The sequence below is a fragment of the Cygnus olor genome, chromosome 1 (genome assembly GCF_009769625.2).
Source record: "Cygnus olor isolate bCygOlo1 chromosome 1, bCygOlo1.pri.v2, whole genome shotgun sequence".
Classification (NCBI taxonomy): Eukaryota; Metazoa; Chordata; class Aves; order Anseriformes; family Anatidae; genus Cygnus; species Cygnus olor.
The window spans coordinates 185,737,037-185,764,865 of NC_049169.1; the positions used below are offsets into that span (position 1 = coordinate 185,737,037).

The following is a 27,829-nucleotide window of genomic DNA, read 5'->3' on the forward strand; positions in this document are numbered from 1 at the left end:
TTTGCACGGTGTATTTCTTCCCTCACCCATTCCATCATTTTTCTGTTGCTATGAGTCCTTGCAGAGCTCTGGCGCTCAGCCACAGCAGATCTGTGCAAGCAGGTGCAAGTTCCAGTGATGGTGGGAGACAAAACTTCACTTCCAGGGGCTGTTTTCGATCATTGCTGCTCATCAAAGCCTCAAAGGCCAGCGAACATGCAGCGAAGAGCACAGAGAGCATGTGCTGTTGACAAAAGAGATGGTGCATTTTAAGTTTTGGACATGCTTTCTTCTTGAGATAAACTTGGCTTTCCTCACATGTCCTATTGAGCATGAGCAACAAACAAAAAGGAAAAATATAAAGCAGATGGGAATCTACAGGAGAAACAAAAAGTAATTTAGAAGACATGGAAGACAAAAAGAAACAGGTAGGGTGTGCATTCTGATGTTGGCTTTAGTGTGTCACATTTTCATTCTGAGACATTTTCCATGGCTACTGCCAATATTTTATTGAACTCAGATGCCGCCTGCTGCACAGAGCCACAGTGCGCTCTGTTCTCCCATGAAGATTTGAGCTTTCTCCCTAGTTTGGTAGCTCTCCCCTTCACAGCCACCGAGACCATTCCCACAGCAGTCTCTGACACACAAAGAGGAGGAAGGACTATGAGGACTATGGTTCAAATTAGGAAAACAACGTAACATGCCTAAGCCTTTCAGGTGTGTTTTCAGTGTCATTTCACTACAGTCTACTTCAGCACATTAAAACTGTGAATGTTTGAGAGGGAAAACACCTACAAGGTGCTACCTGCAAAGTGTTGGAGCTTTTACTGATGAACGCTTTCACAGGTGTACACACAACCCAACTCCAAGGAACACCTGGGGTTTTCAGCATATGCTCACAACCTGTTGAATGTGCACGACAAAACTGTGCCATTTCAGTTCCTATTCAGTAGGAAATCAAAACATCAGATGTTTCAGAAGAGAAACAACTGAAATGGCTGAAAGGAAATAAATACACGCACGGGTTACTTTGATAACCACAGTTCTTAAATGGTTGTACTTCTCCCTGCCATACGAGACAGCAGAATTTTCCTGTGCCATATGGTGAGGAGTAACGCTCCAGATTCTCACCTCCTCTCATACTCACCATCTCAGTACCTTTAAGTTGCATGAACATATCTGTAATAGACATCAAAGGACAGGAAAAAAAGCAAGCAGGATGATAACGACTCTCAAGGATCCCCCATTAAGCATACACTAGCTCACTTTTTCTTCAGGAGTTTGTGGCATTCCCTTGAAATCACAGAATCATGGAAGAACTGAGGCTGGCAGGGCCCCCTGGAGGCCCCTGGTGCCACCCCTGCCCAAGCAGGGACACCCAGAGCAGGCTGCCCAGGACCACGTCCAGGCAGCTTTTGGAGATCTCCAAGGATGGAGATATCAAGCACGGGAGAAGATACTCAAGAAATCCCACCACAGTGTGTTTAGCACCACCCTACCAGATGCAGCTTATCAGCTCTCGCTTTTGAGTGGTGAAATCTTACTTTAGCTTGATGAAAGCACAGATGAGGCTGCAGGCAGACAGACGCACAGTGGATAACTAGGACAGAGCAGACCTTCAACAACTGCTCCAAGACTCATCTGGGTTCTGACAGAACACTGACCACCAACCCACTACATTTTTTTCATAAAACGCCTGGACACAGGCTACTCTCCTGTCAGATAATTACCAATTACAAGTAGCAGAACACTTCGACAGAATCCCTGCGGGAGAAATGAACAGCTTAAAACATGTCCTAAGCTCTGAAGCTATGAAGTTAAAAAAAAAATCAAAGTGCCGTCTGATATCAAAACTGTGACATACAAATTAGACCTAAAAGCAACAGGCTCACAAGAAAAAGACTTGAAACAATTTCCTGGCCGAAACTCCTGCTTTTGAACTGAACATGATAGAGGAATTGAGAAATATGGCTGAAAGACAACAGAAAGTGATGTGCAGGCCAGTATTTGCCTGTGTCTAGTACAGGTAACAGCTCAGGAACATCACATTTCATGTCCAAGGCTATGGGAATCCAGGTTCAAGTAGGGGATCCACCTTCGGAAGCCCTCCACTTGTCTGTCTGAATGATTCATCCCAGGAATTTCAACTGAGGATCACCTTTTTTTAGTCCCTTTGTAGTACAATGGGATGACTCAGCTACTTAACAACTACCTACACTGATGAGTCCTCATCAGTCTTGGATTTAAATAGGATGGTGGGTCCTAAGCAGGGATAGCTCCAGGACTAAGGACTACATTTTCCTGCTGAGAATGGCAACAATAACAATGGCATTGCTCCTCAGGTACAGAAGCAAGGTCACCAGGGACCTCCAGGCAACCCACACAGCCCTTGTTTGCAAAGGCCAAAGCCACATCAGCTCCAAAAGGCAGGTGATCTACTGAGACCCTTTAGTCCCTGCTTGAGCTAGGCATATTGGCCTAACATTGATGTGTTGAGATACGGTGAGAAATCTTCAGAAGGATGTTCCCTGTCTTTATTACTAACCGTGGAGAAAGTTATTTCCTCTGAGAACTGAAGTATGCCCAAGCCAATCTCGATATGCAAACAGACCTGAAAAAGCGGTACTATTCTGAAGATAGTTTTGAAAGGTGTCCCTTTCTCTCCTACTACTTAGCTGAAAGGACAGAGGATCACCTGAAAACTGCTCCCCACCCAAACCAGAGCCCCTGTACCTGCAGATGCCTTAAGCACAACCCATCGAGTCTTTCTAAAGACTGAGTCAGTGGCTAAGAAGACAACAGACCACACCGCTTTGTATGTGCCATTTTTCTAAACTTCCTGATGGAATAGTAAAGCACCACCACTGGCATTAAGCACACTGCCCATACAGACTTACACAGCGTGTGAGGGAGAATGGAGTAGCAGCCTCTCTGAATAATGCAAAAACACTCCCCCCAACCTTAAGCAGCTAGTTCTTCTAGTAAGTGTGCATGTCATCATTCACAGACAAACGTTTTGCAATTCTCTGAATATTATATAGACAGTATTTCAAAGCTCCACCTTCATTTTGCTGTTTATGCCAAGTATTTGTATACGTAAAGAAAATATCTATAAGTGTATGTGTATCAAACAGAAGGGGGATCCTGACTGTTGAGAGCTGTTTTACAACTCCATAAGCTCCAAGAGAAGCAATTGGTTTACACTGAAAACACGTATTTGAGGCCAAACAACATACAAGGTTTTTCTGTGATGCTCTGATATGTAGCAGCAACACACTACATAATCTATTAACGTACATATATGTTTTTAGTAGGTAGATCACAATTGTCTCTTTTATCCCAACTTACATAAACAGAAAACAATACAAGAGAAAACTATGTTCCAAATTCAGTATCAAATGGTAGCATAAAAAACTGACAAGATAGTCACAGGTTTTGAATAAATCAGTGAATTAAGTATGGATTTAAAATGTTCTCCTGATACACTGAGGATTTGATCTAAACTCAGTATGTTAGCCCTTAGAGACACTAGTTCTATGTTATGGCAGTCTCGTTTCCTTATTTTGGATAAATACAAAAAAGGAAAGAGGGTAACGGATACTGATCTAATACGAAATACCAGTTATATCAAAAAACAACCAATACAAGCAGCAGAGCAGCTTAAGACAGAGAAAACAAAATTCAATTTTAGATCCATGTGGAGATTAAAACGCTACCCCAAGCGGAATTAATATCCTATAACTCATCTCCACACGTTGGTCAGGATAGTACCCAAGCACATAATCATTAAAAGTTTCTGAAGTGATAGATATTTTATGAGTAACTTTTCTTATTCCTTCCATGAACCCAAGAAAACGGTTTGGCAAAACTTGATCTCTCCTACTGCGAAATCTTCATTTTTCTTTCACATTTGTATCAAGGACTTGCTTCTTCCCTAAGACAAGCAGCAAGAATTGAACTGAACTTCTGCCCAACATCCCTCCAAATTATTCCTCCTTTTGTTCTCCCAAATACAAAACACGATATAAACCAAACTTGGCTACTTATGTAGTCCTTACTTGCCATTTCATTGGATAATGCTGGCTATATTGGAAGATGGTTTCACAATTTTGATTTACTACAACCTCGGGAAGAGCTTTCTTCACTAGACAATGGGAAACAGAGATAAAATGTAGCAGTTCATTTAGTAGTTCTCTAGTTCAAATGCAGAGCTTGTACGCACCTTTTCCAATATGGGGCAGTAGTCAGATGGCTGCTTTTGTTTCACAACTTGATGGCTGTGAAACAAGCAGCACGATAGCTGCATTTCCTTCACAACAAATGAGTTAGAAGATTCAGAAACTTGGCTGGTGGGGCCCACTGAAGGCACCAGAAAGTAGCAATGACTAGGGATAAGACACAGGGCATCTAGTACAGGGCATTATATATGTGAGGTATACGATGGGAGGGCAGGATCATTCCAGGCTGCTAAGAAGGCATACTGAAATGTAAAGATGACTGGACGATCAGGGTTTCACAAAAAACTGCTAAGAAAAGAGCTCAAGTTGAAAGATTTCATGAGGCCACATAGAGGACACCATTACTGATCATTGCTATCTACAGTGCAACAATGCTTACAGGTGCACAATTTGGTATCTTTTAGAGTTCTTGTTTCCTGATTTCCAGCAATGCGTTGAGATGGATGATTCGTTATCTTACCTTCCCACCTATGGAGGTTAGAATCTGCCTGTTTGTAATTATTTCAAATCCCTTACAAATGAAATTTGGCCTCAGTAGCAACTACCCACCTCACTTTGCACTAGGCACCACTTGAGCACTAGTCTCAATTCTATGGGTGTTTTTACACATATTTCAACACTCCAACTACCTCTTCCTCCAAATCAATGAAAGCAACATACCCACAGCTCTCTCTTAAAAAATAACAGTAAATAAAAGAACACTAACTTAGCTTCCCTCATGAAGGCTTTCAGCTTGAATTGAAGACTCCTATCACTGGCCAACTGGTATCGAGTAACTACTTTCCCATCTCATTCATCTGTTGATTCCCTACCCTTTAGTCAGCTCTGTAGCACCTTTCAAATTAGTAACTCATTTCTAACATCCTATTTTTCACTCAACACACCTACACTAATTTCTCACTCACCTAAGCTGCATGTAATACAGCACAAGATAAACGGAAGGTAAATAAAACCGTCACCTTTCTCTCTCGTCCTCTTCCAGCTCTTATCTTTTGAAAGTAACATTTATGGAAGGACAACAGCAACTGCCGTTTAGGGAACACACAAAGGCATTTTCTACTGCCTTTCAGTATGTGGTAGGTCAACGGCTCCAGAGAAATGTTGGTGGGCACCAGATTCATGTAATATGTTACTGCATATATAGATACGGCTAAAAAAAAAACTCACTACTTAAAATTAACCTTACTTTTTTATTAGGTATGGATTCAAAACTCTTCTGTTCCTCAAAATATCTTCAGTTTACAATAATTTAATTTTGCTGAATATAAACCTACCATAAAAAAACACAGATCTGTAAGCTTTAAATATATCTACCAAAAAATCCGAAGATGTTCCCAACCACACTATTTCAAGTTGTTGTAACTTTAGAAGAAAGCCATCTTACATTATCAGTATGTCTTTTCAACATATTAAAGATTTTAGGGGAAGAATGTTTCATTCTAACATTTTCTTCTGTATTATAATACCAGAAATTACTACTACTAAGACTTACTGAGCTCACATTTTCTGTTATACTGAATGTCATAACTGGAGTGATTGTATCTTGTCTAGAAAATTTAAAAAAATCCAACAATACTGAGTCTTATCAAACCAAGTATCTAAAACCTTTAGTTCTCTGGATCTGTTCAGAAACAACAAAATTGTGAACTGCAAACAATTTCCTTTTTAATACTAAAATTACTTCTGACTAAGCAGGAAATGTATTCAATAATACTGATTGGATTTTCAAAATACTCCTTCCTTTTTATCTATACATGTGAGGTAAGATACAAGTATTAGAAACGCACCTAGTCAAATAAAACACCTTACGAGATGTTAGTTACCCTCCAAAGACATTATATATGTTAAAGCTAATTCTAAACTTATCACATGGTTACTGCAATACTGATTTGTGGGATTGGAAATGTGTATTTGAGAGCCTTTCTTCCTTCTTACATAGATATGATATGATGCTGCTATCTCAAAAAAAAAACCCACATAGATCATTACATAAACAAATGTGCTACTGTGAACTAGACTGTGACTGTAGTGAGGCACTGAAAAAAATGTCAAATGTGAAACCTTTCAGTTACTCCATACACACACTGTATAATACTATGTTTATCCTGCCTATACAAATATAATGGCACTTGGTGAACTTTGTGCAGAGGGCAAATTTTTTAGATAGCAGAAATTGAAGAAATTCAAAGCAAATAGTTTTTTTTCCCCCCTGTATTTCTATCCCCCTTGCCAACATTCAGCTTCTTACTTTTCCACAAGCAACAGAAGCTGTAATGTACGTAATGAAGCAAGTGTCCTAAATATGTTGGACAAACCTCTTGACACAGCAGGAATTCTATTTATGTCTATATAATGTAAGTCACTTCTGCCAGCATTAGGAAATTGCACCAAAATTAGCAGGCATCTGTGAAGGCAACATCCAACAAAGATGCAAAGACTGGAGTGACAACCTGTAAGCACAACAGGAAATTAAAAACAATCTGTTCCTCTTGCTGGATGGCTGGTCTTGGTTAGGTCAACTTTATCATTTTGGGTCCTCATAATGGTAAAAACAAAGAGCCAGCAGTCTAACAGAAGAATAATGGCCATCAAGTACTTGTCTTAATCACGTGTTTGTAGACATACCTTAGACAAGTATGGGGTGGTATACCTGAATGTATATATTTCAAAAATTCTTTGTAAAGTATGTACTGCACCTACCTTGATGAGGTAGAGATACATCAATCTCTACAAAATATGTATGTTTTTTTTAAACATAGACAGGTTTGCAGAAACGTTTCCATCTACAGACTCATAATTTTGTATGTCAGGGGTATACATGTTTTAATATACATGTATACTCCCTTTCCATTACATGTCCTGTATGCAGAAGTGTTAGGATATTGAAACATATCAATGTACGTGGATTTGCACTTATATTTGCACATGACAAATGCTTTTAAGAACTAAACCCCACAAAACCACAGGGATGTAAACTTGCAGGATCCAAAGCCTACTGTATACACTCACAAAAGCAGACTTTGATAATGTGTCAAAACCTACACGTGCAAAATATTAATCAATAGCAATACAAATGCACTCACAGCTCTACGAAGTGGGTTTTCTTGAGAACACCAGATGACAAATGCTATGCCAAAATGAAGTATTTAATCTTCAAGTCTAAGCTTTTTGCAAGTTAGTCACAAATTGAACATATTCATATTCAGTGGAAGTGTCTTTAATATGAATGCTTTTTTGTAAATTCTGGTTTTGTTCACATAGGTTGAAATGTCAAAACAGCAAACAACAGAATATTTGAAAAAGGGTTCAGTTTTGCCAGAAAATAAAGTCAATTGGCAGAGTCAAAAATAATTAATATAGGAATCCAGATTATCCTAGGTGGAAAAGGTGTACCTACACTACAACTGTCAAGCAATTTCATTTATTTCTTTCCTGTTCGTGGATTAGCTACTCCTAAATATTAATAATCTCAGTTGGTGAAAAGTAAAAAAAAAAAAAAAACATGCTTCTGGAATTATAGTGAATTATTCTAGTATGAAGATTACAGTCACTGTTTGCATTTTACATATGAACTACAGATCACTGAAAGTTTCCTGTTGCACTGCAGCAAGAAGAAGAAATTTAACACAAGTAAGCTTAATTTGCTGCAAAGTACAGCAAGATACTTCGGCAATCTCATAAAAATTTCATACTGGAACTTGTTACAGTGAGTTCAATTTGATCTTTTAATGTAATACAGTACATTTTTATAAACTTAACATTATCATTGCAGAAGAGCATGCTAACTGAATGTTAGCAATTTATCTTTTATACATAATTATACTCTACTGTAGCTACTGTACGCAGATCTCAAAATGTTAGTACATAAAATATTCATTTTCTTTATGAGATGAGAATGAACTTAGAAGAGGTTTGAATATAAGAATGAAATATTTGCTGTGTCTATTTCTCAAGAAATAATGAATTACACATTATAACCCAAGAAATCAACATTTAAATTGCAAAACTATAGTTTAAAATTTACATTAAACATTATGATCAGTAATGTGCATCAATATTTGATGAAGTTTAACCTAACCATGTTTATGCACATAAAGCCTCAAGAGTCTGCAGCAGTTTCAACATCAATTTTTCATATTTTTGTATAAAATGGACTTAAAGATACATCTTCCATAAATGTTTTCAGTGCAATTCAGTCAAAGAGGAAAATATAAAGCTAGTTTTCAATCATTTTATACCATAAAGGAAAAACAAAACAAAGCAAACAAACAAAAATAAAAAAACAACTTGTGTTTGCACTGCTGAAGCTTAAGTAAGCCAGTTCAGTTGTGCCAGCTATTTCAAAGTCAATTCAAACCAACCATAATGGCCTTTTTAGGCAGTATTTCCCTCATACCTATAGGTATAAATGTTGAAAAGCTGAATACTGGGGTGTAGGGGGGAATTAAGCAGAGGCAGAATAATCTAGTTGTTTAAAACAATTTTACATCAGTAACGAAAAATACATAATGAAAAAGTCTAAAGGTTTCTTTACTAGTGATATCATAGTTCAGAAATGGGTAAATCCTTGCTTCGGTCTTATCCTTCCCTCTAATCTTCACAGGCCACCTTTCAACTATAACATATTTCTTGATGGATTGTACGAAAATGCTCCACTATTCAATGAGTTTACTTTTTTGTAAGTTAGAAATTGATTTTTTCATATGTTGTCAACGGTTGGGAACCGGAGGGAGAACAGCACCTGAAATTATAGTATGTGCTTGGCTTAGCATAGTGTAGTAACCTATACATTTTGGTTTTCAAAGACAGTTTGTAAACAGTAAAACTGCATACAGGATACTGACTAAGTATTTTGTTTCATTTTTTTTTTCAGATTATACCTAAAAACACAAATACAACCTTCTCTACGGTAGCATAAAATAAAAATGGAGCTTCATTCAAATCTTGAATACCTTGACTGCAATCATCAACAACTTGACTGCAATCATTCAACAAAATCTTAGCTCTTCATACCAAAAAAATTTGGCTCACAAAAAAAAAAAGAAAAAAGTACAATAAACTTTCAATAGAAGGTTCTCTCATGAGGCAACCTACCATATACTACTGCTAGATACGAGTTTCCAAAAAAACATTACATCCCATTTTCAGCACATTTTTCATAAACATGCAACTTCACTATAAAATACAAAACACTTGGCTCTCAAGAACAGCTTTATAAAGACACACTGCATCAATAAAATTTTTCTTTGTGATTAACTTTACATTGTAATAAGAACTGTATTTTCACTAATGTTTATATATCAGATTTCGTATTATAATGTAGTAATAATTTGCTCTTTGTGAACATCATGTTCAGAAGGAAATATCTATACACATTAACATACTAGACTATTAAAAACTCAGTTACAGAATTTTATTGATACAGTAGATTAATAAAAACTGATAGGGGAAGATAAAATGGGGAGGGTATTCAGTACATTATTTAATAACACACTTTTAAAATTATAATATTTTAAATCCTTTTTGAATTTTCAATGCCACTAGAAGTCCAGAAAAGTCTGGAACCAATACTGAGGCGTAAAACAAGTCAAACAACTTCTTCCACAATTTGCATCTCTTGTATTATTCTATCCAACATTGTTCAACTGTAAAAGAAAGTAATTTAGCACCTCTGATGATACGTAGGTGCCTAAAGGTAAACACTAGGTTAGATTCATGAAGGAAACAAACACTATTGCATTTCTTCTTCTTCTTCTTACCAAATAGTGGCAAAAGTGGCACTATTTGTTCAACTGATTTTTTTTCACAGTTAAATGTCAACAAGAGTACAAATACGAACACTGACAGATATTGCTTGAGATCAATTTTTAACAAACTCTGTTCCTTTTTAAATCAATAGATCCAATAAACAGTGGGGCACTGTCAGTTTAAAGCCGCAGATAAAAGCTATACAAGCACTTTAGAAGTCAGAAACATTAAAAAAAGAACTATTTACAGTTTTCTTCTTTAGTTCATATGTCTACAAAGCCAGCGCACATTACACTTCACAAAAATCCACAGTTAATGATATCAACATGTGTGTGGCTAAAGCTTGTGACCTAGGGACTGCAAATGCAGGGGCAGTAAAAGTAAAATAGGCTTTGTCTTTTTTCAGCAACCCCATTTGTGCACTAACAGCTTCGTTCAGTCTCAAGCTTTATATTAAAAGCATTCTTCAAAGCTTTCACCTGGAAGGCCGATAACTAGATGCTCACTCATCGCCTTTCCCTTTTCGAAGTTCTGCGACGCACCTGTTTGGGGAAAAAGAATTTTAAATATTTAACAGAAAAAATAAGTTATGAAAAAAGTCAAGAATAAACGTAGTTTATGGGAAAAATGCTTACTTCATCATAATGTTTAAGTAACTGTATACAGTGTCATTAATTACTCATTTTATCACAGGTGCAAGCCTTGATCAATAGCCTGGACATAAATTTGTTTAGTATTAGTAAGCCTGCATCTTTCAAGTGTTAAAAAATAATCTAGTGTCCTCAGATACTTCAATCATCAGATTTGTTGAAAGACATTCTCAATTACATCTTCAGTATTACTACTAACACCCCTAACATATTTGTAAGAATTAAATACATAAACTTGTTTTAACATATTTGCATATGCTGGTAAGAGGAAAAAAATGGTTTAGAATTCTGCTCCAAGTTTCTGTAACTGTTATCTGATGCTATTCATTTTGCATTCCTCTTTTGCATAAAGAAACATAACTCACTATTATAATCTAGCTGACAAAAATAGGTACGAGCTGCCCAGAAAATAATTCCCATGATGTACTATGCAACTCAGATAAAAAAAGCTACACAGAATTCAATACTTAAGATACTTGACAAAAACTGATATTTTCTCTCTGAGAAATGCAGATTGTATAAAAAACTACACTGCAGTGCCACTATAAAACACAGAGGTGGCAAACACCTCATGCATTTTCAAGGAGGAAGGTTAAGTTACAGGGGACACTTACAAGAACAGGGGAAGTCAGTCAATACAGAGAGGACGCTACAGATTAAAAAAAAAAAAAGCTAAGGAATTTCTCTTACATTGATTGCGGAGACTTCGTCTTCTTCCGTTACTTCTTCCTGGGGAATGTCATCACTGACAGGTGAAGTACTCTGAAATACATCCATCTCTTCACTAGATTCATTCTCCTTACTGGCTGCTTGTTTGGAACGTCCTGCACGGCTAAAATCAGAAGAAAAAAAAGATCAGTTTCATGCCATATGGGTCTGCACATGTATAAACTCTGGAAGAGAACAAACATTCCTCTTTATAAGAACAGCAGCCTTAAAATTTCAATTTATATAGCACATATTATATGCCTTTCTAATTTATCTGTAGAAAGAACGCTAGAGGTGTAAGTAGGAGGGTGAGCAACAGCAACTGGAAACCAAATTCTTCCAGAATAAAGAACCAGGAGTACAACATTGAACCATTTTTGCATCTACAGACAGGACAGATATTTCTCTTCAGTGTCTGAACACAGGCCAAGAAGGCTGACACACAACAGTAACCAGTGACCAGGAAAAGGCAAACAGACAGCAACTTTTTATTTATTTCTTCTTCTGAACAAATAGATGTCTTCTATTTCTTTAGCAGTTTATACACCACAGAATTTAAGTAGCTGCATGTATATTTTTACAGACCTAGAAGAACTCGCATGTTGCTATTTATGAAATTAACACTATAGTGGACCTAAAAGCAAATCTTCCAAGCTAGCTCGTGCTAAGAGCTAGGGATAATCGGGATAATACTACCTTAATCAGGATAATCAAGAACAATCACTCAACGATATCTTAAGTTAGTTATTAGAGCTGAACCATGAGCAAAAAAAAAAAAAAAAAAACCATTCCAGCTGCTGAAAATGAGACTAGTCTCCCCTACATCCTCCCCACCTTAAAAGAAAATAGAAAAAAGACAACTGGATACGTATCCAAAACAACAGCTGCACTCACATTACCATTTTGGTTTGTGTCATTAGCAGAGTTTGGAATCAAATCACTGAATCATCCCACTTACTGCACTTTGGCTTGGTTTGAGAAGCTGTCTTGGTGCACCCAAACTAGGTGAGTTTTCAGATGAACTCAAACCAGATATGCTCTTTCAGGCAGACAGCAGGCTTCAATCCCCAGTGGGGGTCATAGAGATCCAAAACAACCGTTCTCTGACAGCTTCAAACCATATATGTGATGGGAATATTCAGTCATGAGAACCATGATAAAATCTGTTTAGAATAAAACCTCTGAATTACACATAATAATTATAGTACAGTTGGAGTTTCAGCACCAACCAAGCAACCTGACATCCTTTGAAAAAACAATACAGAATAGCCCAATTGAAGCTTTCCAAGACTCTGGCAGAAGTAACAGAATTGAAAAGGAAACAGGAGAATTATTAACAAGCTAGGTTCATCTCTTCACATATGAGTGAAAAGAGGTAGGAAACAGAACACTGGAAAGGCTGGGATACTGTGGGTGCAAAATGCCAAAGCAGAGGGTAGAAATTTGTGTAGCAAGGAGTTCAGGCATGTAAAAAAAAAAAAGACTGCTAGGGATAGGCAAATTGGACACAAATCTGGATCCTGTCAGAGGAAGATCAACAGGATGCTAAGCCCAGAAGCTAGAAAAACAATACTGGCAACAGAATAATACAGAATGCCAAACTGAAGATGTGTGTAAGTCATGCCCTAAGGCATTTAACACCAGGTCCTGGAGAAGTATGTTGCAAATCTTTTCCATGTTCCAGTTTTTATTTTTTTGTCCACTTGTACACTTCTGCTTTACATATATTGCATGTACATGTATAGAAAAGGCAGAGATACCTGTAGTTTCCACAGTAAGCACAAGAAAATGAAGCCAGCCACAGAATTTACCTTTATTTTGTAGCTCAACACACCTCAAAATTTTCTAGAACAATTATCCATAGACTATAAGCACATTTTATTCATTTGGAAATGATTCAAGTGGATAATACATTACCTTACAAGGAGGAGGCCACACATTAGAAAGTCATTGACATGTCATTTAAGGAGAATCAGAACAGATTTACTGTGGTGAAATGGTATTGTGAAGAGTAACAATTTGATTCTTCCTCCCTGTCTAGAACAAACAGGAACACTTTTTGCTCCTGGAGTCCTAATAAAGCCTTATCCTCAAGGCCCTCACGTGCTTTATTGACTTTTCTCCTAGAAGAGCAAAGCTACGTATATGTTACCTGAGCACATTAAATTTACTTGTAGCCTATTTGCTCTAGTTTGAGATGCTCTAGGAGAAGCAGCTGGGGAAAACACTTTAGAAATAACGGTGGCAATTTATTTTCATAACTGTCAATTAAAGTATTCTGAAATGTTTTCAGGAAATGATTGTTTGGGGGCACAGAGGCATATTTTAAATTTTTACTAAACAATTTCAGAAAATATTCACCACTTACACTTTTTTTTTGCTGTGATGGTGGTGTTTTTGATGACCTTCCCCGTCCTTTCTGTGGCGTAGACTGTGCTGATTCAACTGTACTAGTTTCAGATGGTTCTGCTCTGTTTTGAGGAAGACCCAAATTGCAAAGTATCAAATTATAACTAATGTCCAAGGATAAAAAAGATGCAGCTTACAAGACGACAGACTTACCTCTGCTGTGTTCTTTTCGTTGTCCTGTTTTGCCTGCCTTTGGACTTTTGTTCAATGTTTTCAGTTTGCCTTTCCTCCTCCTCTTCCTCCTCTTCTACTGTTGCTGCTGGCGTTTGTTTTTTTTTGCTCCTTTTTGATGACTTTGCTGGTGGTTCTTCCTTTGGTGTTCCCCCATTATTTGCTTTGGGAGGGCGTCCTCTTCTCCCTTTCTTTGGTGGACTGTTCTGTTCATCCTCACTTTCTATTACATCATCTTTTAGCCTTTTTTCCTCTTGCCATTGTGTTTCATCAGATTCTGAAACAACTGCAGGTCTCTTCCTTCCCCGTTGACTACCTCTAAGTTTCTGCTCTTGTCCCAGTTTATTCAGGTCATCTATGCTTAGTTTCTCTTCTGAGTCTGTGATAGCTGGTTTCTTCCTTCCTCTAGGCTTCTCAATCTCTGACTGAAAAGGTAAGATCACATCTTTAAATTAAAAAATTAAACTGCCATATTGAACTGTCACACGCACAAAAGCTACAGACCTCCCCGCAACAAGACAAAGAGCCTTCAGGTTACACAAGAAATTGAGATTGGCTACCATATTCATTTCTAAAACCTTTTCAAAAGTATAAAAACGTGTATGTATATATATAAAATGCTAAACAATAGAGAAAGATTATTTCAAAGATGAACAGTTAAATCACAGAAGTATATTAGGTCTTCCTCCTCTGTATCCTCGACTATGGCAAACGCAATTGGTTTAAACATTCATACCTACATTTTTATCATTAGGAAAATATAAAGGTAATATATAGGATGGGAATGGTCAATTTGATTTTTAAGCTCTGTTTTGAGTTGTGGGCTGTTTATGCCCTGCACTCCCATGCCAGCAGTGGCAAGGCATTAAATACAGGAGGTGGTGGGCAACTTGGATTCGTAACTGCAGAGGAAAGCACAGGAATTAGTAGTAGTTGCCAAAGCACTGCTACCACAGTTGCACTGAGACTCAACATTTGTTCTGCTCAGCAAAATATTACATTAGAAGAAAGGTAAAACCCTTTCTGAATCATAAGTTTTCAGAACAGAAACTGTTAAAGAAACTTAAGGAGAATGTTTGAACAATGATGACATATTACGCCAGTTCATGGTTTCAGTGACAAAACTGTTGATCTAGATCACAGGTATTGTTATTCCCTGTTCTATTTGCTTTTGCAGTGAAAGTTCCCATCTGTCACATAGCAGCTGCTTTTACCAGGTAAGTACAGTTGTATCTATGAGTCTCAGAGTAAAGTTTCTCCCTCAGGTGAAATGTTCTGAAGCCTTAGAACTAGTATATTATTCTATGCTATAATCTGGACAAATAACCTAAATAATAGTGACATCTTTAAAACCTGGACTTTCTGGTCCCCAGCGGAAATTCTGCTTCTGTTAGTACTTGTTATAGGCTGCTCCCTAGCCCTAAAGAAACAAAACTGAATTCTGAATCACCTTGAGCAGCTTGCTTACATATTCAAAATGACATACAAATGCCCTCAGAAGTACATGAAATACTGCACTATATTTGCTTTATCACTTAAGTTTTGTCAGTTATGAATTCAACCTATATCTTCTGAACTACTGCATGTCAGCAGCCGTTTGGACTCTCAGACCTTTCAGACTTACAGCTGACACAACATATCAAAACAAACTATTTTTTTTCTTTTTTAAACAAAGTTGTTAATCCATAGCAAAAGAATTAGAGCTTTCAACAACTTCCTTGCTTTCCCTAATCTGAATTAAACTGCTAAAATAGTTTTGTAATTAAAATAAGTGAAGTTTACTAACAACTTACACATATTAGTTATTGTTACATCATTTAAAGTTTGTTTTTAGAAAGAATGCATGTATCTAGATGGCAAGATTGGTCTGAAAAATCTAAAGTTGAAAGAAAAGCCAAGTGTAAGAAAGCAAATTCCAAGGTTATACTATGAAATATTGTGCTTAAGGATAGGGCTTTTTTTTTTTAACTGACAAAAGATTAATTATTTTTCTTGTTTCATTAGATGCCGGTTTCCTACAAGATACTACAGCTTAATTGGTTATCTACACTTCAAGACAAGCAAAAATTCAGGATATTTTTACTAGGTAGTAGCCTTCTATGTTCCAAGCAACCCAGAAAAACACAATGGACTGACATAACAGGAAAATAGAGAATCATAGAATCACAGAATATCCCGAGTTGGAAGGGACCCATAAGGATCATCAAGTCCAACTCCTGGCACCACACAGGTCTACCCAAAAGTTTAGACCATGTGACTAAGTGCACAGTCCAAGTGTCAGACAGTCAAAAAAAAACAAACTGGAAACTAGCAGTGACATCAGATATAGCACATCCTTAATAGATTTCAGAAAATACAGTTGTAATACATATAATCTTGTTTGTATCATTTTTCATGCATATCCCAAATTACTACAATTACTACAGACTGCCAAAAGTTAATGAGGAACAAAAAATGAAGTTTACTAGTGGCATATGAAAGTCTTTTTATTTGAACGGTTCTTAGAATTATGACTTTTCTTTGGTGTTTTTCTGCTGTATTCTGATATAACACACATGTAAATATTGCTTGAGATTAAACGTTTAGCCTGTTTATAATTTCAGTAAATGCATTAGGTCTATAACTATCAGGTAGCTAGCTTACTCTGACCTAAAGCCTGTGGCAAATCATACAGCACACAATCAGACAGAATAAAACCATGCTATAACTTATACTTGTGATATCTACTAATCAGAACCAAGCATTTTTCCTGCCTTCAAGTACAAGTTATACGCAAAAAACCAGAATCCATATGGCTATTCAGAAAAACTCTTCTCTGAATTTCTAAATCCAATGTCAAATCATGATGCCCTCTTGCTATTCAAGATAACCAGAGAACTGGCAGTTGCTATTCCTTATAGCTGTTGAAAGAAAAACGCAGCTGGCTGGAAAAGGAGAACATGCCTTAGCATCAGTGATGGGACAATACCAAAAAAGGTGAGAATTATAATGTATCAACACTGCAATTGAAGTATTACCACTTTGCTAGCTACAAGCAAAGAAACCATATATGAAACAGAATTTTACAACCTCAGAAGGCAATCTGAAATCGAAGACAGGTTAATGTGCTTCCCCACAATTCCTGTATAGCTGATCATTCTCAAGTTAATCCAATTAATTCTTCCACAGCTACATTTTAACTAACCATCAACCGCACACAAAAAACCTACAGTATACTGGGGAACAGAAGCCCAAGCTGGCTATCAACTTGAACAACGTAACAAATACTTCACCAATGAATCCTGAACTTGAGGCAAATCATGGACTAATTGTCATCGACCTAACTCTAGCAGAATCTGTTCCCGTCTATATCCTGCAAATTGTAATTGGCAATCTTGAAAGCTTACAAAAATGGTCAATATGATGCAAAGGTAACGTATGGTACCCATGCAAAACAGACAAATTGGAAATTTTTTTCATTACATTTTCACCTCTACCTCTAAGCACACTTTTCAGTAGTTTACAAAATTAACTCAGTTTCATGTAAAATATCTGGATTAGAAGAACATGTTTTCCTGAATCATACAAAATACCATGCACATTAATTTAATTTTTATTTTAAAGTCTTGGTGATTTAAAGTGAAACAAACATCTGTAATGCAACCAAACAGCTCACCCTTACAAGATCAGTGTCGTCCCTTTTGTCAGTTTTCTTCCCTGGTAACGGCGAAGTCAGTGTGAAGTCTTCATTTTCACTGTGGTCCATTTCAGTACTGTCAAGCCTAGAATCAATAAACATTTGTTCCTTCATTACTATATATATTTTTTAATAATTGCCTGTTATATTATATTAGGAACCACCTTCAGAAGAAATCTATTCCCAAACCAAATCTGGCAGAGAGAACCTTTTTCTCTGGGTACTACAGTTATCACATATCATCACAAAATAGAGCACCTAATTCTCAGAACGAGGATGTCAATCATAAGCCAAATTGATCATCTTTCTCAGTTAAAACTGAGCTTTTTGATACAGAAAAGCCTCAAGGAGATACAAGAGATCTGTGTATTTGTATACATTTGCACAAACTTCATATACCAATCAAAGATCCCCACAGACCAACAAAAACGCAAACACTTCATTATGGTGAGGTCCAGGCAACCGAGCAGCAAATTTAAATTTCAGAGAGCAGTTCATCCCTCAGCTTTTTGTTATTTATGGCAGCATATAATATGTAAGCAATTACACTTTTATTTCAGTTTCTACATATGTAAATGTGGACAATGGTACTTCCTGCATATATAAAACACTGAGACCCACATATAAAAGGTAATATACAAAAGCCAATACACAAGAGTAATTTCTTTCTTTTTTTTTTTTTTTATCTGCCCTGAGGCTGGAATAAGGGAAAAAAAGATGCTTTTAAGAGTGCAGATCTTTTTACAGAAAATAAATACGCTATGCATTAAAAGTACAAGTGGTATTCAGATACACAAGCTCTTAAACTCCCTGTCCTGGGCACTGCCTGGACAAAGACATTCTTACGTCTACAAGTAAAAAAAAATTGCAATAACTTATGGCAGGTTTTATACATCACCTTAACAGATGTAAACTTGTGTGTATGTATTCAGTCATATTAAATAGGAAATACCATGCATACTGAATCATAGAACGGCTTGGGTTGGAAGGGACCTTAAAGATCAGCCAGTTCCAACCAGCCTAGTGGGATGCCACCCACTAGATCAGGTTGGCCAAGTCCCCATCCAGACTGGCCTTGAACACCTCTGGGGATGGGGCATCCACAACCTCTCTGGGTAACCTGTGCCAGTGCTTCACTATCCTTACAGTGAAGAATTTCCTCCTAAGGTCTAGTCTAAATCTACCCTCTTTTAATTTAGGACCATTCCCCCTTGTCCTATCATTATCTACTCGAGTAAAAAGTCCCTCTCCATCCTTTTTATAAGATGCCTCTAAGTACTGAAAAGCCACAATGAGGTCTCCCTTCTGTTTTTTGGGCTGAACAGCCCCAGCTCTCTCAGCCTGTCCCCATAGGAGAGGCGCTACAGCATGATCATCTCTGTGGCCCTCCTCTGGACCCGCTCCAGCAGCCCCACATCCATCTTGTGCTGGGGGCCCCAGACCTGAACGCAGCACTCCAGGTGGGGTCCCACAATGGCAGAGCAGAGGGGCACAATCCCCTCCCTCCACCTGCTGCTGGTCATGCCTCTGTTGATGTAGCCCAGGACACAGTTGGCCTTCTGGGATGCAAGCACGCACTGCTGGCTCATGTCGAGCTTTTCATCCACCAAAACTCCAAAGTCTCTCTCCACAGGGCTGCTCTCAATGAGTTCTTCTCCCAGTCTGTACTTGTGTCTGGGATTGCTCCAGCCAGGTGCAACACCTTGCACTTGGACTTGTTGAACCGCAACCAGTTGACATGGGCCCACTTCTCCAGCCTGTCCAGGTCCTTTTGAATGGCATCTCTTCCTTCTTTGGTATCAACCCCAGCACTCAGCTTGGTGTCATCTGAGACTCTTACTGTTCTACATCAGGTCTATTTAAAAAAAATACTGCATTTGCAGCCTAACCTATTCTGGTTATCATCTGCAAACTTGCCGAGGGTGCACTCGATCCTGTCTATCTCATTTTGGGGGTTGGATCCGATGATCTCTCAAGGTCCATTCCAACCCCTGCAATTCTGTGATTCTGTGATGAATACATGGAAAAGCACCAGTCCCCAAGACCGACCCCTGAGGGACACTGCTTGTCACTGGCCTCCACCTGGACATAGAACCATTGACCACTACTCTCTGGGTGTGACCTTCAAGCCAACTCCTTATCCACCGAATGGTCCACCCTTCAAATCCATATCTTTCCAATTTAGAGATTAAGATGTCATGCGGGACAGCGTCAAAAGCCTTACAGAAGTCCAAGTAGCTGACATTGGTTGGTCTTCCCTTATTGACTGACACAGTCATTCCATCATAGAAGGCCACCAGATTGGTCAGGCATGATTTGCCCTTAGTGAAGCCACGCTTGTTGTCTCAGATCACCTCCTTGTCCTGCATGTGCCTTAACATTGCATCCAGGAGAATCCATTTCATAATCTTGCTAGGCACGGAGGTGAGGCTCACTGGTCTGTAGTTTCTCAGGTCCTCCTTTCTACCCTTTTCAAAAATGCGAGTGATGATTCCTTTCTTCCAGTCATCAGGGACTTCGCCTGACTGCCATGATTTTTCAAATATGATGAAGAACGGCTTGGTGACTACATCAGCCAATTCCCTCAAGACCCTGGGAGGCATGTCATCAGGCCCCATAGACTTGTTAAGTTGCATCAGGAGGTCCTGATCTTGCTCTTTTCTTACAGTGGGAGGGACTCTGCTCCCCAAGCCCCCGTCTAGAGTTTCAGGTTTCTTGAGAGATGTGAGAAACCTGACCAATCAGTTTAACTTCGGTGAGCTGGGGAAACCATGAAGATGACAGAATAGGTTAGGCTGCAAATGCAGTATTTTTTTTAAATAGACCTGATGTAGAGCAGTAAGAGTCTCAGATTAATTTCACAGGATATGAAGAAGCTGGATTCTAATCTGTCTTTAGCCAATAGCGTATTTCTGCATATGAACTTGTGTGACTTGTAAGAAATAAGTCTGTGTGATTTTCATGGAGTTGTAAGTATTTGTTGTAAAGCACTGCACTAAATTCAAACTAACATTACATATTAAATAGTCACAGAAGAATCAAATGATTTTAGTCTTAGTTTCAAATATAATTTTCTCTCTGTCTTTCTGTGAGGAAAGATGAATAGTGGGGACTATACAATTGTTAATGGTTAAACAAACAAACATAACAAGACAGAGATTGATTAATAACTTAAGAAAAAAATAAGAAAACTGACACTAAATAAAGTATAAATTTTACAGATAGCTAACTAGAAGACAACTTCTCTAACACTGCAGTATGTTCACCCCTTCCATCACAGAAACTAAAATCCAGAAATGTTTATCTGCTACTTCCAGCAAAGTGCAGGATAAGTTATAAAGGAGGAAGTTAATACTAGATTACCACACTGGCCTACCAGTCCTCACTGTCTATGACATGTTAACATTACAGCAGGCTACGAAGTTCCTAGGATATGCAGATGTGTGTGTATATATATATATATATATATATATATATGTATTAAAAAGAAAAGTGATATATATTTTAAAAAGTGTGATGCTCTCCTTCCCTCCTTCAACCATCTATGGATGTGATTTGATTCTGTTTCTGTGATTGTGCTTGAACATTTTTCCTCCTCTTCTTCTCTCTAACAGCAACTTTATTTCTGGGTTTAGAAAGCCAAATTCATGGTTTTCATTATACAATGTGCTACTATAACTTTACTTCAAAATAAGAGAATATAATTCTGTTTCCCACTTAGAAAACATTATAGAAATATTCAAAGTTTCCATTACAAATACTTGAAATATCAAAGCCCCTTTGTTGACTACCAACCTCCCTTTGATCCTTCCTGGAGAGCTTGGATTTGAACTGCTGCTGGCATTGCTTACAGTTTCCATTCGTGAAGATTTGGATTGAGACTGCTTGCCTGCTGACGAAAGAGGCTTGTTAACTGCTCCAAGAACATTGGCTGCTTTGGGCTGAAACCAAAAATATATTTCCTTTATTTTAAGCTACACATTTAGATATTGTTAACATGTACTATGCTTATTCACACATTTCACTTTCTGTGATCAGTATCTTAATTATAATATGACGCAATAAACATTTAAATATGAAAGTTATGACAAGAGAAGGAAACTGACAGAGCTGCAATCAAATACCTAGCTGCCACCAAAACCAATATTCTTTTTTCAACCCCTATAACTCTGTCCTCTTCTTACTGGGTGCTCACCTGACCTTGCAGTAAGTCATTTCAGCACCTTTTGTACAGTTTGCTTTCAGCTGATGTAGCTGCCTGAACCAGCTTGCCATTTGGATTAGATAAACACCTGAACTGGCAAGACAGAAATAGCAGTAGGACAGTAATTTCAGCATCAAGCCATTAAACTGGCTCAGCTGTAATGGCAAACCATGCTAGCTTCGACTGGAAATGAATGAGAACCTCAAAAGCAAATATTCTGGAGACAACTGATGCTTCATGCACAGATTTGAAAATGGTTAGGCTTTTAATAGGAGCCAAAATTTCCAGACAGTGGTGAGCTTCAGGTTATTTATTTAAGTGGATTATCTTTCAGATATGCCAAATACCTCTAGCTCATACTAACTTTCGAGAGAGCTGAAAGGATTCAGTTACTCCTAAAGACAATGCTCCTTTATGCCAAACACCTGTGTACAAAAACGTTGAACAATTTAAGACCATTCCCTCGATTTCACAATATCTAGGATGATCCATTTTCTATTTAGGTATTAGATTCTAGCTATGTCTCAAATTGGTGACAGCACAAAGACAAACAAAACACACACACACCAAAACCCACACTGTTCGACATGCACATCATAGCAGCTTTGAATGTTCCTTTTTCCCAGATACACACCACTGATGTGCTGATTTTATTTTCATTAAAGTATAAAAATAAGAAACATTGGAGAACCAAATACAGTTTAAGAACTTACATGTCTATGTTTACAGTTTAACATTAATCAATAAGCGAATACAGAAAGAGCTCAAAAGCACAGAGACATTCAAACTCACACTGGACTTTTTTTGTCTCTGTTTTTAAAAGACTTCAGCCTTTGCCTACTACCACCACCACTGCATACATAGTAACATTTTTTTTCTTCCATCTGTCTCTTTCTCTCTACTTGTTTATTTTTGGTTTATAAAAACCTTCAGGCAGGAAAAACATTTAACCTCAACTTGAAGTGTTGTTTTTTTGTTTGTTTTTTAAACTGTACAGGTCAGTTATTCTTTTTACTATTATTATTTTTTTAATAATAATAATTATATATATATATATATATATATATATATATATATATGCACACATATATATACAGACCTTTCCAGGAGTGAAAAATGACTTCATTTCTGGAGGAAGATAATTTTTGGTGTTACTGAAATTCTGTAGAGAAGGGAAAAAACAACAACAACAAAGTCAATTAATAAGATATATACATTTCGGAGGTAGTACTAAAAGAGATTTTCTTTATATCTTTTATACTTTTGAAATTTTAACCTGAACATCTCCTTAAAAAAAAGAAAAAAGAAAGCAGTGTTTGTATGTACGTATATAAATTCTTAAGAAAACGTACATACATGTACCTTCAACTAAATTAAGATAGGGAGAAGTCTAAAGTTGCCAAGATCTACAGGGCTCTCAAATTACAACTAACAAAGACTTAAATAGATTTATCTCAAGAGAAATTAAACTCCAAGGTATACCTTGTCAGGTTGAGTAAAATATCGTGCTGGAAGTACAGGGTCTTTAGGGGATTCCAAACTGTATGTTGTACTCTTTGACATAATGATATTCATTGCTACATCACAGACTGTGTAGAGTTTCTGTAAAAAAATAAAAAATAATCAGAAGTTCATTGCAAATCTTCACAGAATCACAGAATGGTTGAGGCTGGAAGGTACCTCTGGAGATCATCTAGCCCAATCCCATCTGCCAAGCCGGGTTACCTACAGCACATTGCGCAGGATGGCATCCAGGTGGGTTTTGAATATATCCAGAGGAGACTTCACAGCCTCCATGGGTGACCTGTTCCAGTGCTCTGTCACTCTCACAGTAACAAAGTGTTTTCTCATATTCAGCTAGAACTTCTGTGTTTCAATTCATGCTCCATGCCTCTTGTCCTGTTGCTGGGCACCACTGAAAAGAGTCTGGCCCCATCCTCTTGACACCCTCTCCTCAGATATTTATACACATTGATAAGATCCCCTCTCAGTCTTCTCTTCTCCAAGCTAAACAGGCCCAACTCTCTCTGCCTCTCCTCATATGACAGGTGCTCCAGTCCCCTCATCATCTTCATAGCCTTTATCTGGACTCTCTCCAGTAGCTCCATGTCCCTCTTGTACTGGGGAGCCCAGAACTGGACACACTACTCCAGGTGAGGCCTCACCAGGGCTGAGTAGAGGGGGTGGATCACCTCCCTTGACCTGCTGGCAACGTTCTTCCAAATGCACCCCAGGATCCCATTGGCCTTCTTGGCCACAAGGGCACGTTGCTGGCTCATGGTTAACCTGCTGTCCACCAGGACTCCCCAACTCCTTCTCCACAGAGCTGCAGCTCAACCCAAGCACAGAACTACAAGAACTCAGATTTAAAACAAGTATCTTAAACATTTAACAGTAGCATCCATATTAAGCAGTGAATCACCAGGTACTAAAACGTAGGAGCAGAAGACAAAAGCACTGCACACTCAGCAGTTAAACAAAGCTAGCTTCCATGATCTTTCTACACTTACGAATAATGTATGCCATGGTTTCAAAGACAAAGCCAAAAAAAAAATCTATGGGAAAAGCAGAGAAGTGACAAATGTATGTATTATGTGATGCATAAACCTCGAAAACAAGACCAGGGTTTGATACATTCACTACACAGTACAAACTGGAGACATCTCATGCATGTATTTTTCTTCCTACACTAAGCTTACTCTCTTGCACTTTTCAAATGAAATATTACAAAGCAGGAAAACTGGATTAATTAAAGAGTAAAAATTTCAGTTTACTTTATCTAAAAGTAGTGTTTAATAATGTTACTGAGACAGAAACAAAGCATCTCATTTCCAGAACCAGGCCAAAATTAAATACAGTTTCCAGTCATAAAGTGTCACGTACTTCATTCATTTTTGCATCATCTGGTCCTTGAGCATCCTTTGTCTGTTTGATATTTTCTACCATTTTTCTGATAAATGCATGACTGTTGTTTTCATTTTTAGCCATCAATATTTCCAGTATGAACCACAAACACCTAAGAAGAAAGGGAGTAGTTCTCATGAATATGCCAAAAAAATTCCCACCCTTAAAAATAAAAAAATTTAGAAAAAAATCACATTTCAGAAAGTTGCTTGCTATAGTTTTACTGGTATTACAGATTTAAGCAATTTCAACTCCAGCAAACAAATTCATTAGAAGAAAAAAATGAAGGTTAAGATGAGCAGAAAGTGTAGGTTCTTCTGTAAGATACTGCAGAGCATTAAAAAAGCATATATACGATTTCTAACGATATTTTACAGAAATAACTGCCATCATTATACATACTGGACAATGTATAAGTGTACCTTTTTAAATTAAAATTTTACTAAAAATAAAAATTAAATTATTATAATCCTCTCAATTAATAGTATTAAAAGTAGTCTTACTCTTTAATGTCCTTGAGTTGTTCAATGTCTTGAACTTTGACATAATCTGGGTCATGAGCTAGAAGATGTATAGTATAAGGAACAACATACTCTGGCAGAAGTGACAACAGTTTCTCTAAAAAGCAAAAAAAAGATGCATCAAAAGACTGTATCAAGAAATACATTTTCCTACTACTTGAATATTTTCTACTACAAAAGGAAAGATCAAAATTTAAGGTTAGCATACATTAAGATAAAACGTAGGTACATGTGGGCCTATTATTTCTTCATAACGTTGCTGTTAATATGCATCTGATTGTTGATATGTAGATGTTTTGTGCATGTAAAAACTGAGATTTTAAACATGTCTCAGGGCTGGATATTTTCTAACTATCTTGAACACAGCTAGAGTTCCTTCTACCCCCCCAATCCTTTCCTTGGTTCAAATCCTGTATTCAGAAAAAACAGAAGATTGGTCACAAAATCCATGTTAACTGCTACATCTGAGACCAACACAATTGCAGAGTAAGCTATTATTCCTTCTTTGGACACTGCAGTGTAGAGTCTTGCTGTCAAGAGAATAGAAAGAAGTGCACTTTTTCCAAAAAACAAGTGAAAATAAAGATTTGCAGTCAAATAGCCACAATGTTCTCCAAACCTACAGCCTACCTCACCTGTTTAGAGAGGAGACAGAAGGTAACCTAACAGCTATCACAGCAGCTACCACAATAAAGTAGTAGTGGACTGAGTCAGAAAGTCTCAATCCCACTTGAGCAGAGCATCTCAACTGAATTATGATATTCAAAGCATTCAAAACTTTTTCTAGCATCCTGCGAGACTTGTAGATAGTCCTAAGCAAGGATGACAGAAAAAAAAAGTCGTCTACATCAGAACAGTCAGATGGACAATTCTCCTAAGGGGATTCAAAAAGAAAGGACTACTGGCCAAAGGTCCTCTCAGAGTCACGACCACAAAATGCATGTTCCATAAGGTAACAAATTCATAACTAACACCGTGAAGAGTGAATTGCAGCACCTCAAAGTTCGATATGGAAAACCAGAATGAAAAGGTTATATTGCACAGGACAATGACAACATCAAGACAGATGAGAAAAGATCTACACTACCTTCTTCTAATGACTGAGAGGTACTGGAGGATATACAGCACGCCTAAGTTATTAAACCTGTATCCTGTGCGACAGACAGGGCAATAGGCGAGGCATGCTAGTGTCTCATGAGTATTACTATAGTAAAAGCATCTGATCTTGGGTGCCAGTGGCAAGTGCAAATTCACAGTATAAACATGCCTATGAATAAACGCTTCAATGTACATATGAAGTAAGGGAGGAAATTCCTGGCTGTGCTTTTGAAAATATCTATCCACACTTTTGAGCAAGTGATTGGTCATGAAAGACACGGAAAGTCTGGAAAGCCTTCCTTCAGTAAGCTTTTAACTACCCCGTATTAGGTTGTGAACAAGACGACCAGACTTCTGTAAATAATTATACATAAGTCTATTTGAAATCTATTTTAAAATACATTAAAACACTGACAATTATTTTTTATCTCTAATATGTTTTCATGAGATGTGTTTGAGAACTACTGTGCACGTAAATTAGAATACATCATTATTGTAGATTTCACAAGACTGAATAAATAATTGCCGTGAAAAAGTCTCACTCTATCTGGTCTATAAAGGTCTGCATAATGATGGTTGCTTCACAGCTTTCATAAAATACTTGAATTCAGTCATAACGACAAGGAAAGAATTCAAAATTTATGAAGACCCACTGAAGCTGCTAAGCTTCAGAAGCTGCTAAGCTCCAAGGATACACCTTTACACAGCCAATGCAGTTGATCCAGTTAAGTTACAAGAGTAATTACTACACAGAATGTAAGCCATCATGATGTATAAGGACAAATAAAACTTGAAATACAAAGAAATTGGGTGGTTATGTTTATGTAATTGAAATCCAGTGTACTTTTCAAAGAAAATTTTAATGTGTTCCAACTGACATTCAACTATTAACTTTAAAAACATCCTTCACTTCTTCAAGCACTGTCATGCATTTCGTCCATCAGCTTTATGCAGCTAAATAAGAAAAATAAAGAAGTGGTGGGGAAGAAAATAAAACATAATTATGATTTCAAAATGCTAGCAAAACTGGCTTGCCTTAAGACATACATATCCCAGTCAAATCATTTTGCTATTATTTATGTTAATTTTGAACTTCAATAAAAGTCTCATCAAGAGCCTAAGAACCCAGTTTCAGTGACCTCCTGCCTTGTACACTTTCTAAGACAACTACAGCAATAGTTCCAACAGTGTCTGGAAAACAAAGTGAACCAAATACATTTAAAAGAGAAACTGGACAAGTATTAACACACATTGTACTTAAACCCTGACAAAAATAGTATTTACACAATCTTCCTCCATCTCTAACGAAGGAAGACACTACCTGAAAGGTAGGGTGGCATCACGGACCTACAGTACAAGCTCTTGCAACTAGAACGTGCCAAAAATCCACAACAGACATCTATGAGCAGTTAGGAAAGAAACTTGTTAAAAAAATAAAAGTTTTACTATTGTAACTTTCCTACTCACTGACTTGCAAGTAAAAGCCCAACAGTAGAAACCAAAGATTCCTATGCAAGACAAGT

At 37.4% G+C, this 27,829-nt stretch overlaps 1 protein-coding gene across 7 annotated transcripts in view; it reads right to left on the minus strand.

Moving 5' to 3' along the window:
- Positions 1–3,273: 3,273 nt before the first annotated feature.
- The window catches only part of PDS5B (PDS5 cohesin associated factor B), a 116,678-nt gene continuing 92,122 nt past the window's right edge, over positions 3,274–27,829 (minus strand). For 3 of the 7 annotated variants that reach the window (XM_040543848.1, XM_040543861.1, XM_040543857.1), the window contains exons 26-34: positions 25,191–25,305; positions 24,667–24,799; positions 23,266–23,385; positions 22,883–22,945; positions 21,375–21,520; positions 17,559–17,664; positions 13,886–14,328; positions 11,306–11,447; positions 3,274–10,507 (exon numbers count right to left, since the gene is read on the minus strand). In XM_040543848.1, coding sequence (XP_040399782.1) covers positions 10,472–10,507; positions 11,306–11,447; positions 13,886–14,328; positions 17,559–17,664; positions 21,375–21,520; positions 22,883–22,945; positions 23,266–23,385; positions 24,667–24,799; positions 25,191–25,305 — 1,304 coding nt within the window. In that variant the 3' untranslated portion in view covers positions 3,274–10,471. Of the gene's footprint in view, positions 10,508–11,305; positions 11,448–13,155; positions 13,158–13,691; positions 13,795–13,885; positions 14,329–17,558; positions 17,665–21,374; positions 21,521–22,882; positions 22,946–23,265; positions 23,386–24,666; positions 24,800–25,190; positions 25,306–27,829 lie in introns of all 7 variants that reach the window. The other 4 variants (XM_040543865.1, XR_005815978.1, XR_005815977.1 and 1 more) reach the window with 4 other exon arrangements.